The 15,007-nt window shown below is 32.9% G+C and overlaps 1 protein-coding gene across 1 annotated transcript; it reads right to left on the bottom strand.

The window, feature by feature from the left end:
- Nucleotides 1–1,283: 1,283 nt before the first annotated feature.
- LOC147807123 (uncharacterized) lies at nt 1,284–2,084 on the bottom strand. Its single transcript, XM_087168775.1, has one exon. It carries the CDS (start codon nt 2,082–2,084, stop codon nt 1,284–1,286), a length of 801 nt encoding a protein of 266 aa, XP_087024901.1.
- Between the last annotated feature and the right edge of the window lie 12,923 nt (nt 2,085–15,007).

Here is a 15,007-nt window from a genome sequence, read left to right as displayed (position 1 = left end):
TTGTTTTTCGGAAGCGTGATCTATAAATCTATGGTAAAAATTGAACATTGCTAAAAATCTACGTAATTCCGATACAGTTTTAGGTTGGGGAAAATCGGTAATTGCGGACACTTTACTAGGTGAAGGAGCAATTCCATCGGGAGACACTTCAAAACCTAAAAATGTTAACTTTGATTTTCCAAACACACATTTTTCGGTATTCAAAACAATTCCGTATTCATCAAAACGTTTAAAAACTATATTTAAGTGAGTTAAGTGTTCTTCTAAAGTTTTAGAAGCAATTAAAACGTCATCAAGGTATACGAAGCAAAATTCTAATCCCCTTAAAACGACATGCATGAAGCGTTGGAAAGTTTGTCCTGCATTGCAGAGCCCAAACATCATTTTAGTGAATTCGAATAAGCCAAAAGGGGTTATAACAGCTGTTTTTTCAATGTCTGCTTCCGCGACAGGGATCTGATGATACGCTCGAACAAAATCTAACTTTGAATAAATTTTTGAGTCATTTAGGCTATAAGCGAAATCATGAATGTGTGGGAGAGGGTATCTGTCCGGTATTGTAATAGAATTTAACCGTCTGTAATCACCGCATATTCTCCAAGTGCCGTTTGACTTCGGCACCATATGAATGGGACTTGCCCATGGGCTTGAAGGCCTGCATAAGCCGGTTTTTAACATATAATCAAATTCTTTTTTGGCGGCTGCAAGTTTATCCGGTGGCAAACGTCTAGTTTTTGCAAACACCGGAGGACCTGTAGTTTGAATATGATGCTGAACATCATGAGTTGAAGTGTTGAAAGTTAAGTTATTCGTACATATGCGAGGGTACTGCAATAATAATTTCCGATAAACAGCATCTTCTGCAATAGTTGTTAAACCCAAAGAGAAAGTAGGAAATGTTTCCCCTTTAATACCAGCGTAAGTTAAGGAATCAATCAATTTTTTATTTTTTAAATCAACCAGCAATTTAAAATGGGTAAGAAAATCCGCTCCTAAAATTGGTTGAGTAACGTCAGCGACAAGAAATTTCCATTGAAATCGCCTGGAAATTCCGAAGTCTAAAGTACATGTTGTCTGACCGTAAACTGCAATTTTTGAACCATTAGCAGCATAAATATCAAAAGATTTATTAGAAATCAAATTTTTCTGCATATGTGTTTTTGGAATAACTGAAACAGAAGCCCCGGTGTCTATAAGAAACTGGCGGTTGGTGAGTCTGTCGTATACAAATAGGCGACTTTGACTAGGACCTATATCTGCCGTCGCATGAACAGAGGGTCCAATCAGTTTTCCAAATTTTGAGCGTAATTGCAAGGAGGAATGCATTTATTAGCTTTAGTACCGAATTTATAGTGATACCAGCATAGAGGTCCAGCCACAGTGCGCTGTGTCGACCTTGAACGAGAACCTTGTCTACGTGTGCTAAATTTATTTTTATTCCGATATTGTTGTCTAGACAAACGTGTAACGGTCTCGGAAAGTTTACGAATTTCATCCTCCAATTTTTGAAAACGCGAATTGTCATCTGTCACATTTATAGAATTAACTGTCAATGAATTTTGAGTTACTTCCAAAATTTTATCGGCTTTCTCGGCTAGGAGAGATAAATTTTGCTCACCTTTTTCCATGCAAACTGAAAGAATTTGTTGCACGGAGACCGGTAAACGCTGAAGAAAAAGTGAACGTAAAATTTCTGTGCTTATAGAATTACCAGCGAGATCTTGCATGGAGCGTAATAAGTGAGAAGGTCGTTTATCTCCCAATTCTAAGTCTTTAAGAAGCATTTTCAAACGAGCAGTTTCGGAATCTGCATAGTTTGCAATTATTCTATTTTTAATCGTTTCATATTTATTATCAGTAGGTGGCTGCCGAATAATATCCGAAATTAAAGTTAGAACATCTCCATCTAGAGCAGACACAACGCAGTGATATTTTGTGTCGTCGGCGCTTATCCCAGATACGACAAACTGAGATTCCAATTGAATAAACCACACTTCTGGATTAGCGCGCCAAAACGGGGGTGCTTTAAAAGCGACGCGAGCAACATCTGCCACGCTTTCAGAAGCAGTAATTTCGTCAGGCATTTTGTTTATATGAGCGAGTCAGAGAGCAAAAAGTAAAAGGCATGCACAATAAATCACAAATTTAAATTTCTAATCGAAGTATATCAAACATAAGTTAATAAATGCATTTTGAGAAAGAATGCAAAATACAGTTGAAGAATACTTCATTTTAAATTAAAATTATTGTAAGTGAAGTTGAAACTAATTAATTGTATTTCTTATACTCTAATTAAAAATTCATTGCTTTTCACACATTGTAATTGAAATTTATAGTAAATTAAGATTAGAGTAACAAAGTTTACGAAATTGAAAAGTAGTTATTAAATGTCAAATATAATGACAGAATATTTTAAAAAGTTCAATTAACTTTATAGAAATATTAAAAAATTTGCATTATCTTAAGCATTTATAAATTTAAATTTCATCTAATATTTGAAATAAATGACCATATTTACGTCGTAGAATAAGCTTACTGAACGCCAGTTGACACCACCATGAAAGAAACACATTCTATTTGCAGACTATACGTGTTCTATGTCCAAACGGGTCACCACTTTTAGGCCCCCGTGTCTTCGAGGGTCTATTGAACGTTATGTACAAGGAAAGAAATATCATTCATACATAAACTAAATTTATTAACTAAAAACAAGAACACAACCATCTGGTTTGACGGCCGAGAATGAAAAAAGGTAAAGCTGGAAAAGTGAAAATCCAAATTACAACTCAGTTGTCAACGGAACGTTGCCAACGGTGTTAAATAAATTTAAAGCTTTAAATAAAGTTAGGTGAGGCTAGATCTGTAGCTCACCATACCCCGGTTAAACTGTTAACAGTACCCCTGGGGGTACGCGTACCACACTTTGGGAAACACTGCTCTAAACGAATTTCCCACTATCCATTTCTTCATTAATTGTGCATTTTAGCATGCAGTTAATTTTTTTTATTTATTAAGCATTGGTAACAATAATAAAATCTCCAAACAGATTAAGTATCCTTTCCCCATTTACTTTGCCTTTTAGTAGATAGGTTACTTTTTTATTTCATTTAATATATTTTATCAACATTAGTTAAGTATCATTGTCATCAATAATAGTCTAACAGTAATCTAATCAATAATTCTCTAAATATTTCTAAGGGTCTGGGAAATTCAATTAGGGAGTTCTTCAGATCAACACAAGTTTTGCGATTCAAGGGCATACTAATTATTTTACGTCTTTTTAATTTGTTTCTCTGTTTTCCCCCGTTGATTTACTCTTATTAAATATCTAATGTCTTTTGAGTTTAGAACAGGGGTTTCCAACTTACATGAGGCCGGGGGCCACAATTAGAAACACAAATCATATGGCGGGCCTCAACTTGATCAAAATTTTATGTAGGACTCTTTTATGTTTGAAGGAACATTAAATATTACTGTCAGATTCTGCTGCAACCACCAGAGAACAGATATTTAAATTTTAAATTTACAAATGTGTGTGTAAATATTTTCGTCCAAAATGAGTGGTTTTAAAAAAGTTAAATCGGAGAATTTCTTCGAGAAAATTTCTGATACACATATGCTAAATTTTATTCACAAAATACAAAAAAAATGAAATAAAAAAGAGCAACATACACGATTATTTTTGTATTTAAATAAATATTTTTTTGGATGCAAAACCTGACAAATATTTTTTTTTTTTGCACCGTTGGTATGATAAATTTCACAGAAACAAAGAAATTAGATTTTTATTAACGAGAAAAGTATTTTGAACCCATATAGAATTTTTACGAAAATTGTCCGCAAAAAAATGACTATTGATATATTTTAGTTCGCGGGCCACAAAAAAAAAAAGACTTCGCGAGCCGGATTCGCCCCCCGAGTCGCTAGTTGGAAACCACTGGTTTATAGCCGCATCTAATTCTTAAGCCATTAGATCTACATTTAATCGATAACCAATCCATTCCTTTTTTTACCGATGAAATTTTGCATGCTGAGAGTTCAAATAACTGGGAAGATCATTGTCAAAATTGGAATATTTCACTACGAACCATTCGAGTGGAACGAGCAAAAAGTGAATGGTTCTGATCTTATTGGTTTAGAACTCTCCATTGATAAAAATTAAATTGCATATCTATCTTTCTTTTTTATCGTTTTTTATCAAATATTTTGTCGACCGGTCTGTGTAGGGGGCAGGGAACTGTCCTTGCATCAGAAAGGTCCTGGGTTCGAATCCCGGCCAAGGCATGGATGTTTCTTTCTCTCTCTATGTGTTCTATGTCCTTTCTCCTTTGTGTGTGTGTGAATGTGACCCGCCCTATAAACGGGTTGTGGTTGTGTGAATGGCGTGGCAGAAGTCGAATTCCTGGCCATAGATGGAGCCACTGAAAAACAGGAACAATCGCACCCCCACTGCCTAAACAGGCATACGACAAAAAAAAAATCAAATATTTTAAAGACAACTACATTGTTGCTTTCTAGCTCTTAGCCCTCATTAAAAAAGGAATTTATTGCGCGTTCTTTAATATAAAATTATTTTTATTTCATTCGTTATGCAAAATTAACTCAATGATTAACGTAACTCAATAATCATAGGTGGAGTACGTCACTAAAATAATATTTCTAAATATATCTAAAAGCATGTGTTTATTTCGTTTATAGTTACGCTTTTTCAAACTTCTATTAAACCTGTGGTGGCTCAGGGGATAGAGCAATCGCTTTCCAATGAGGTAATCCAGGTTCGAACTCCTGCGATAACTGCTCGATACGAGTTCCGTACCCGGCTCACACCGACCATAGTGCTGACGTAAAATATCCTCAGTGGTAGACAGATTATGTGTTAGAGTACCCTTGCCTTCAGGCTAAACATGAGAGGTTTTCGTGGTTTTCCTGACAGTGTAACGCAAATGCGGTTTAGTTTCATCAACAAGCCTTCCACGAAGAAAAATTTCTTCCAATTCTTGATCCAGGAGTTCCCTTGTCTTCTGTATCGGGTTCAAAATTACTAAGCTACAGCGTTAGCAACAGATTAGTAGTCATAAACCCAAACATTGGGTCCACTGTTCATTGACGGTTATAAAATGAAATAAAATAAAATATTAAACCAAGTAATTTAAATCAACGGTAATTGAGATACGAAGTAAGTTGTGTACTGATAAGTCTTATTAAAGGAGTAATAGTACTAATTCGTTAAAAGGAGAACTGTAAACAAACCACCGTACTATGGTTGAATAGTCTTGGTAATAAGTATCTACTAATTGAAAAAAAAGTTGCGCATAGTTTGTCTAAAGTAAGAACTTTCCCAGCCATTCGTCTGGACCCATGGCGGTGGCTATGGTAACGAGGTATAACTATTTCAAGTAAGAGTGTGGGGTCACTGTTTAGGACAAGTTTTGGCACAGGTTGGCGAGAGAGAGGTACTCTTTTTCTCCTGTCTGTTGTGTTAGCCCTAGAGTGAAGCGAAGCTACCTTCCCTGACATGTGCTACTCTCGTCTTCATAGCAGCAGACGGTCTCAGACTTTATGGCGAGGGGGAGTTCTTACCGTAGACAAACTATACTAAAAAGCGAAATTAGTAGAAAATTTTACTAATTTATTTAGGGAAGTGGAAAAAATCCCCATACTATTTTCGGCTCCAATGATGCTTAATTAATTTTGGTAATAGGTACTAATTGAAATAAATAAACAATAAACAAAACAAATTTAATAAAGAAATGACGCAAATTCATTTAGGAGAATCGAAAAAAAAAATCGCAATGCTATTATTGATGCTGCTGATTAATTTCGGTAGGTAATATAAATTGAAATAAAAAAAGTAATCTTTGTACTTAAAAGCAAAGTTAATGGAGAAACGGTATTAATTCGTTCAATAGGTACACTATTTTTGACGCTAAAAATGCTTGAGTAGTTTTGGTAATTAAGTACTACTTAAAATAAAAAAAATGAGCTTTGTTAAAAGCTAAATTATTTCAGAAAAATTCATATAATTAACTCCAATTATGCCTAATTGATTTTGGTAATAGGCACTTTCGATATTAAGGTAAATGCTGCAGGCCGGTATAGCCTGGTCGGTAGGGCGCTGGGATCATGTCCGAGAGTTCGTGGGTTCGAACCCCGCCGGCTGAAGACTCCCAGTGTAGCAAATGGTGACTGATGCACGTTAAATCTTTCGAGTCGCAAAGTCCTCCATGTTCCCATAACAAATCAATACGTCTGGGGGTAAAAAAAGTTTGGCATTAGAAACAACAACAACAACAGGTAAGTGCTGCAGTTTTAATAGGTATCAAATATACTAATATAGGTACGATGTTCTACGTTAATATATTTGACACCTATTATACTGCATCAGTACTTAGAAGGTTAAATATGGATACATTGGAAAGAGGTTTTTTATAACCCTCTGAAAGAATAAGTGCCGGAGAAAGTCCCTTGGTTGTAGTTATCATGATTTGGCTTCAAGTAATAGCATCATGCCAAATACTCTTGAATGCAGTAAATATTTATTCTGATGTGAGAAACTACTAAAAACGTGTTTTACTTAATCTAATAACGTAAAGTCGCAAGGAAGGACAAAATATAACAAATAAAGAAATGTAATAATTTTTTTAGCTTTATTTATTGAGCTGGTCTTTCAATTTTTTGCGTGATTTCTTAGTGTTGTTCAATTCTATTACACTGCTCAAAACAAATAAAGGATCTTTTAAGTCTTGAATAAAATAACGGTATAAGCAATTTTTTAATTAATGCTGTTTCACAAATGAAAATTTATCTTATTTTCAATCTTCGCAGTTTGCAAATTTTGAGTTTGACGTCGAAGACGACGCTTTGACGGCAACGATTTGATTTGGTTTTCAACTCAATGTAAGACGAAGCGAAAAAGAATGGTCGACATTCGTTGAGCGCGTTGTTTCGATGAATGCGATGTCATAACGAAGTCATTCAACCGAATCAGAATCTTGGAGTGTTGTTGGCCAGTTAGATGGGGGCCAAACACAAGCTGAAAAACCAGAAGCCATTTGAGTTTCATAAAGTGTGATTTCCAAGATCTGGAACCGTTTTTTGAAGTTTGGAAATGCAGGCCGAGATAAACGGGCAACAACGTCCAATGAATACCGTTATTTAACGCTAACGGCTCAGAGACGCCGAAATATGAATGCCACTCGTTTTCAGCAACACCTTCGTTTGGCTACTGGCACCACAGTTTCGACACAAACTGTCCGAAACCGCCTTCACGGTGTAAATTTGCATGCTCGCCAACCAATGGTGTGTGTCACGTTAACAGCGAGGCACCATCGCGCCTGTAGGGAGTGGACAACAGAGCATGAGAACTGGAGGAGAAATGAATGAAGTAATATTCTTTTCTCTGACGAGTTTCGTTTTTCTGTTCATCCTGATGATAGGCGTATTTTCATTTGGAGGGAATGTGGCACTGGAAACAATCCCGCGTTCTTGCACGAAACTGTAAGATTTGGGGGTGGAGGAGTGATGGTCTATGCTTAAGTCTGCCTCCAACACTTCATCCATCATTTCGTTCACTTTGCTTATCATCTTGCTTGATCCATTGATGGGCTCACAGATCTTCGTATCATTCGAAATGGAGCTCTGCCCAGTCGCCAATATAGGGATGAGAATTGTAGTCCCTTACGCTGTAGTAATTGGAGATGACTTCATGTTGATGGACGACAATTACAGGCTAGGTCGTGCTAACTTGGTTAATGATTTCTTTTTGGAGGAAGGATCACGCGAATGAATTGACTGAAGGAGTGGGACAGAATACCTCACTAATAACCTCATTGACTCGACGATTCAATGTTCAACGTTACTGGCCGTCCGGGGAAAACATACCCTAACAAAAACGATTTTCTTTTAAGGAATCACCTTTTTTTAATTGCTTTTCTCATGTGCACAAATTGTGTGTTTTTTTTCTTCTTTTTTTACCCAAATGCTCAATAAAACGCATTTTTTCCTGTCAAACAAATGTCATTTTTATCTCATATACCCTACTACATTTTTCGACAATGTATCAATTCAACAGGTGCAAGATCAACGCGCAACTTCAATATCCTTTCTTTTGCTCAGTGATCATTGAATTTCGTTACCCCGTTCTAAGAACTCTTATTCAGCTTTTTATTTTATATATTTGATTCGATTCAGATCGTAAGCCACACTATGTTGATCATTCATTAGGAAATTTCTTCTGACTGGTTGCTTCTAAACATAGGATTAAACATTTTATAGCTTGTTCTTTTTAATACATATCAAGTTTTTAACCATTCGTGACATGACAAGGTTAGTGTGTCATATCTATTATCAGCAAAGTACAGATAATGTATTATCAGATAAAACTAGCAGAATCCTTAATCTCGAAGCTTTTTAGTATCAAATTCTTGATAATCATAGACAAATAAGCTTAAATTAGAAATCATTAGTATAATTCCTTAACTGATTATTCGACTCTTAGACTAAGAATTAAAAACGCAATTAATTATATATATATATATATATATATATATATATATATATATATATATATATATATATATATATATATATATATATATATATATATATATATATATATGTAACATAAAAAGCTTTTATTAATCTTTTTATGTTAGTTTCTTTGCTATAAAACAACTCCTACTTTATTACTAATTAATTATTCTATTTGAAATACTTTCTCACACTTTTAAAAGCCACATCCTGTTTCTAAATCTATTTTTAGCCAAAGTATGCATACATTTAAATAAAGATCTTTTTTCCCTTTTAAGCCGTGGGAATCACTCGAGCAAGTTCATTAACCAATTGTAAGTTCTGAGATTTCCCTCTTTTCCCTAAATAGAGACATTTTAGGATTTTTTGCAAGATTTTCCCTACCAGAAAGACTGTTTGCTGATGGAGTAAACATCACTTCTTCGCTCTCACTCAACTAAGAATGTTCAAATAAAAGTTACTCTGATTTAATTAAAATCCTGTGTCTGTTTTCCTGCTCGGTCCGACTGCATCATTTTACAAGCCGAGCAGGATTTTAAGAACTGATGAAACGGGCGCAGGATAATAATTGCTAAAATGCTTCTTCAAAATATAATTCAAAAGTGAAAAAAAAAATACAATTGGCGGAATCATAAAATTGCTGCTGAACTGACATTGTTCGTGAAACACATATTATTCTTTTGAAGCATGACTAAAGGAATTTGATGCCAAAAATAATTAAAAGAAGATTTTTGGGACTTCTCTTTCAAGTATCCATTGGAGTGGTCTCAACTGTATTTTAACAGTGCCTGACGTCTTCGTTTCCGTTATTACAGAAGTGGATCTCAACGCTGCCTGGTTTGAGTCTCCCCCACTTGAGTGCTAGAAGCACTTTGACGGAATCCCATTTGTGTATATCAACTTGATGGAAATGTCATCATATAAAATAATAATAAAAAGAAAATGATTTTACGATAGGTTGGTGCAACGCGATGCGTCATCAGAGGTCAGATAGTCTGTCTGCTCATATGTTCAAAAACAAAACCTTGAATGATTTTCAACACCCGTTAACAAAATTCTCAACTGTTGGTGCTATGTGTTCAGTGTGTGAACTTTAGTGGATCGTGCTTAGTGAAGAAAACTTGTGAACAAAAATAGATGAGTGCTATGAAAATCTTCTTTGGGGGGATTAATATTTTACACATTTTATATCCATTATACTTACTTGACAAATCGTGCTCTGATATTTTTAATGATTGATATTAATGATGAAATTTTTAATTGATTTTTAATGGTGAAATTTTTAAACGTGAATGCTTTCTAATCATTCACGCTCATATCTCGAAATTAAAACAAACAAATTTATGGCTATTTATATTTTGATAATATTTCAATTTATTGATATTATTATTCAATGATTTACCATATTATTTGTTTAAATTAAATAATATTAAAATTTAGTATTACCATCATATTTTTTTTCACTCTTTATTCAGTATGATTATAATTTTAATTATTTAAAGAATCACTCTTTTTATTGCATTATATATCACAGTGTATATTAATTGTAGAAGAGAAATTTAAATTTTTATTTTATTATGGTGTTTAAAAAAGCAAAAGATGTGCTATTCATAAACTTAAGTTTTTTTTCCTTCTAAATGTTATATTTAATTATTGAAATTTATTTTGGTTATTTTAATGCCCTTACGGAGTGGCAAAAATTACAAATATGCATCAAAATCTAGAGGATAAACCAGACATACTAGTCTTTGAGCCTGACATTGGTGTTCAATTCACATCCTGGCTCAAACACTTCGAAAAACAAACTCTAGATGCTAAATGTAATGACGAATGGAAAGTTAGAAATTTTCAAAAATTCATTAAAGGTTCAGCTTTGAAATTGTATATTAATAACTGTCTTAATTGTAATTCATATCAAGAAATAGTTGAAATTTTTCAAGAACATTATTTTTCACCTCTCTTTGGCTTAAACGATTTTCAAAATTTAAAATTTTCTGGCCAAGCTAAAGACCTTAACTCATATTTTACTGAAAAGGTAGAGTTAGGTAGAAAGATAGGTTTAAGTAATGAACATATAATTGAGGGTCTATCTATAGATTTGCCTCCCCAAATTAGGACACTTTTGGTTTTAAAAGAACCCAAAACCCCGATTGAATGGCTCACAATTGTTTCGAAAATAATTCATGATGTACCTACGGTCTTACCCCAAACTGAAACTAAACAAAAATTACCAGAATCCAAATTTAATGGGTATGGACCACAATATCAAGGCTGGGTACCAAGGCGGCCATTCTTTAACAACTCGGGTAATCCAAATTATAATCCTCAACAAAATCAAAACTTTTCCCGGCCTAGTCAAAGTTATAACCAACAATCCCAATTTAGACCTAGAATTCAAAATGAAAAGTTTCAAAGAAATGAACAACAAAGTCATTTCGCCCAGGCTTCCCAGGAGTTGCCTCCTAAGCCATGTAAATACTGTGATAAGCTTGGTATAACCAATGCTTATCATTGGGGCCAAAATTGTCTAAACAAACCTAATATTTTTACGGCTGAGAATCAAACTCAGCCTAAACAGGAAAGTGACCAACAACAAAATTGTCAATTAATAGTAACTGGATATTTACAAAATAAAAATGAAAACAATATAAGTGACAAAAACCCAATTTTGACAAATAAAACTATCCTGTTAAACATTGATACAGGAAGTACTTTAAATATAATTCCGGCTAAGCTTTTTGAAAAACTTAATGTCCTAAAAGAAAGAAAAGACTTTGTTAATGTAAAGCAAACAAAAGGTATTTTGCAACTTAACCACACTTGTACTTTAAATTTAAAAATTGGAGATATAGCTAGGTCAGTGGAATTTTATATTTTAAATACTGATCCACCTTATGCCATACTGGGTTTAAAGGAATGTAATGGGTTTAAATTAGTGATAGATTGTGTTGAACGAGTTGTAATGCAAAATCAGAAGAAGCTGATAGTTTTTTCGGATTATAAAAGCAACTTGTCTTTACACATTTCTCCTGAAATCCAGGTTAATGATTGCAACAAAAATATCAATAAAGAAAATAAGGCTAAGAATAAAAATAAGGAAAGTAGAAATAAAAGAAACAATGTTAAATCAATTAAAAATAAACAAAATGAAATGATTGTGGAAAATAAAATTTTGGATATAAAAGTAAACAAAAATAAAAATGTAAGCAAAGAGAATTTAAAGAAGAATAAAATAAAAAATGGACTTAAAAATAAAGATTTAAATAGCAAAACTGAAAATAATCTTGAGTTTTCAAATGTTCTTGAGACTAAATGTGATAATGGTGCGCAACATTGTCAAAATCATGTTGACGGAATTATGCAAATTCAAGATGATGAAAAAAGTTTCCAACTTCAGGAAATTTTAGAAGATTTTTCAGATATATTTTCTAAAGATAAATATGATGTAGGGACAATAAGAATTGAACCTCAAAGGGTAAGATTAACATCAGACTTACCAGTATCCTTACGAGCATACAAAACTTCCCCAAAACAACAAGAGGAAATAGATAAACAAATTGAAGAATTGTTAAAGCATAATATAATTAAAGAAAGCTCTTCTCCCTATTCTGCTCCAGTAACTTTAGTTTATAAAAAAGATGAAAATAAAAAAAGTAGATTGTGTATAGACTTTAGAAAATTAAATCAAATCACTAAATCGGATGCAGAACCATTACCTCTTATAGAAACTCTTATAGATAAATTAGGCGATAGTGTTTATTTTAGTAGGCTTGATATGGTAAGTGGTTATTGGCAAATTCCAATCAACCCTGAGGACACTGAAAAACTTGCTTTTGTCACCAATAGTGGGTTATACGAATGGTTAAGATTGCCATTTGGGTGGAAGAACGCCCCTAGTATTTTTCAAAGAACAATACGTAGAATACTCACTAAACATAAAGTTTCATTTGCAGCTAATTATTTTGATGATATCATAATTTATTCTAATAATTTTGAAGAACATTTAAATCATCTAAAGGAAATTTTTGAAATATGTAGCATTATTAGAAACCCCTGCAGAAAATAAAAGTATGACTAGTTCTTCTGATTATCAAAGATGTTCCTTGACCAGTCCTTTTGTAAATAGCACTAGAAAAAATTTGAAACTAAGCAGAGGCAATGTTGATAAACAGAGGAGGACATTGTTAAAAATTCCTGCTGAAAATCAAACTGTTAAAAATAAAGAAATAAAATTACATCCTTTTGATACAGAAAGAAGGCCATTATTACAAACACCTGGTCTTATTGAAGACCCTAATGGTAAGGTATTGGGTGTTCACCCGTTTGACTATCAAAAAACTGCTTTGTTAGAAACTCCTACCATTATCAAAAATGAAAAATTTAATGCACGTTATTTTAGTGGTCTGAAAAGTACTCTATTAGAAACTCCTATGGAAGATCAAACTATGGATAATAATTACATCGGAGTACACCCTTTTGATTATCAAAGAAATGCATTATTAGAAACTCCTGCAACTGATAAAGTAATTGAAACTGAGATGGTAGAAATACATTCATTCAATTATCCAAGAGATGTGTTGTTAGAAACTCCCTCCGAATGTTATGAGTATGAAACTCATCCTTTTATTTATCCGAGAAATTTGTCCCCTATCATAAATCAGAATATGGAAAGTAAGAAATTTAAAGAATATTCCTTCGTTTATCAACAAAGCACATTTTCAAAATTTCCTACAACTAATGAACAAGGAGTATATCCTGTTGATTACCAAGTGGAATCATTAAAAGCTCTGCCGAGCTCTCCACTTGGGGAAGAATCCCATTTTGATATGCAAAGGAAAACCTTATTACAAAGTCCTAATACAAGTTATGTTAAAGAAGATGAGAATTTGGAAACCTACCTTTTTGGAAAGCAAGGAAAAACACTATTAAGGAAACCAGGTGAAAATAGTGTTGTAGATAATGAGGATGATTTGGAAACTTACCCTTTTGATAAACAAAGAAAGACATTATTAAAAAATCCTGGTGCAGGCTATGAAGATTTTGAGAAGCCAAGAAAGACATTATTGAAAGACCCTGGTACAAGGTATCCTGTTGGTGATGAGGATTTAGATGTGAATTCTTTTGATAAGCAAAGAATGACATTATTAAGAAAACCTGGTACTAGTTATGGTGTAGATGATGAAGATTTGAGAACTAATTCTTTTACTAAGGAAAGAAAAACATTGTTGAAAAACCCTTTTGATAAACAGAGAAAACCATTATTAAAAACCTAGACAGAAAAGATTTGGGTTACTTCAGGAAATGCCCCCAGTTGACAAACCTTTTGAAATAATTGCAATCGATAGTGTAGGTGGTTTTAATTATTACAATTCTACCAAAAAATATTTAACTTTAGTAATTGATCATCACACTCGATATATGTGGTCTTTTGCATCTAAATCAATAACTACGGAAACCTATGTTAATTTTTTGCACCAGGTTTTTCAAATTCAAACCCCTAAAAGTATTTTGAGTGATAGAAATGCCGCGTTTACTTCTTCCCATTTTAAAAAATTTCTTAAACATAGCAAAATCAAACAATTGTTAACTACAGCCCATAGACCCGAGACTAATGGAAAAGTTGAACGTTTAGGACAAACCATTGTAACACGTTTAAAATGTAAAATTAATGATTCTTCTAAAAAAATTCCTTGGCCTAAATTATTAAAAGAAGTAACTGAAGAATATAATTTAACTCCACATTCAGTAACTAAATTCCCACCAGCTTATTTAATGTTTGGCACTCTCCCATTTAATCATCCTTTATCTGAAGAAATTTTTCCACCAATAGAAGAAGCAAGGAAAATTGCAGTTGAAAGAACTAAACAATATCATGAAAAAAATAAAATTTATTATGATCCAAGATTCACTCATATTGAATTTTCCCCAAATGATACTGTAATGTATGAAGATTTTAAATACCCCAATACTAGGAAACTTACCCCAACTTTTTCCGGTCCATATATAATTCTTGAAAAAATTTCTGATGTTAATTATAAAATAAATAAAAAGAATATTCATAATAAAGAAAATACAGAAATAGTTCATATATCAAAATTGCGAAGGTACCACCCACCTGACAAACTTAAATTATGTCACGAATAAAAAACATGAAATTATTTAAATGGAATTGACTATATTTTATATTAAATTTAATGATTTTTCATTGTTAAAATAAATTAAAAACACAGAATATGACAACATTACACATGGTTCAATGAACATGGTCTTAAACTTCAGATTAAAGACCATTGTGTCAAATTTTTTTTACATTTTATATTGAAAATTTTTTTGATAAAAAGTGTTTATATCTCATATCACTTGCATTTTCATATTTTTGTATCTTTCTTGTTATTGAATATGAATATTTAAATCTTTTAGGAAATTTTTATAGATTTTCTTGTCTTAAGTGAAAAGTTTATTTTAATTGTATTAGAAT

This window comes from Parasteatoda tepidariorum, chromosome 7 (genome assembly GCF_982258835.1).
Source record: "Parasteatoda tepidariorum strain Cologne lab strain chromosome 7, Ptep-v5.0, whole genome shotgun sequence".
Classification (NCBI taxonomy): Eukaryota; Metazoa; Arthropoda; class Arachnida; order Araneae; family Theridiidae; genus Parasteatoda; species Parasteatoda tepidariorum.
This window is presented reverse-complemented; position numbering and strand designations above follow the sequence as displayed.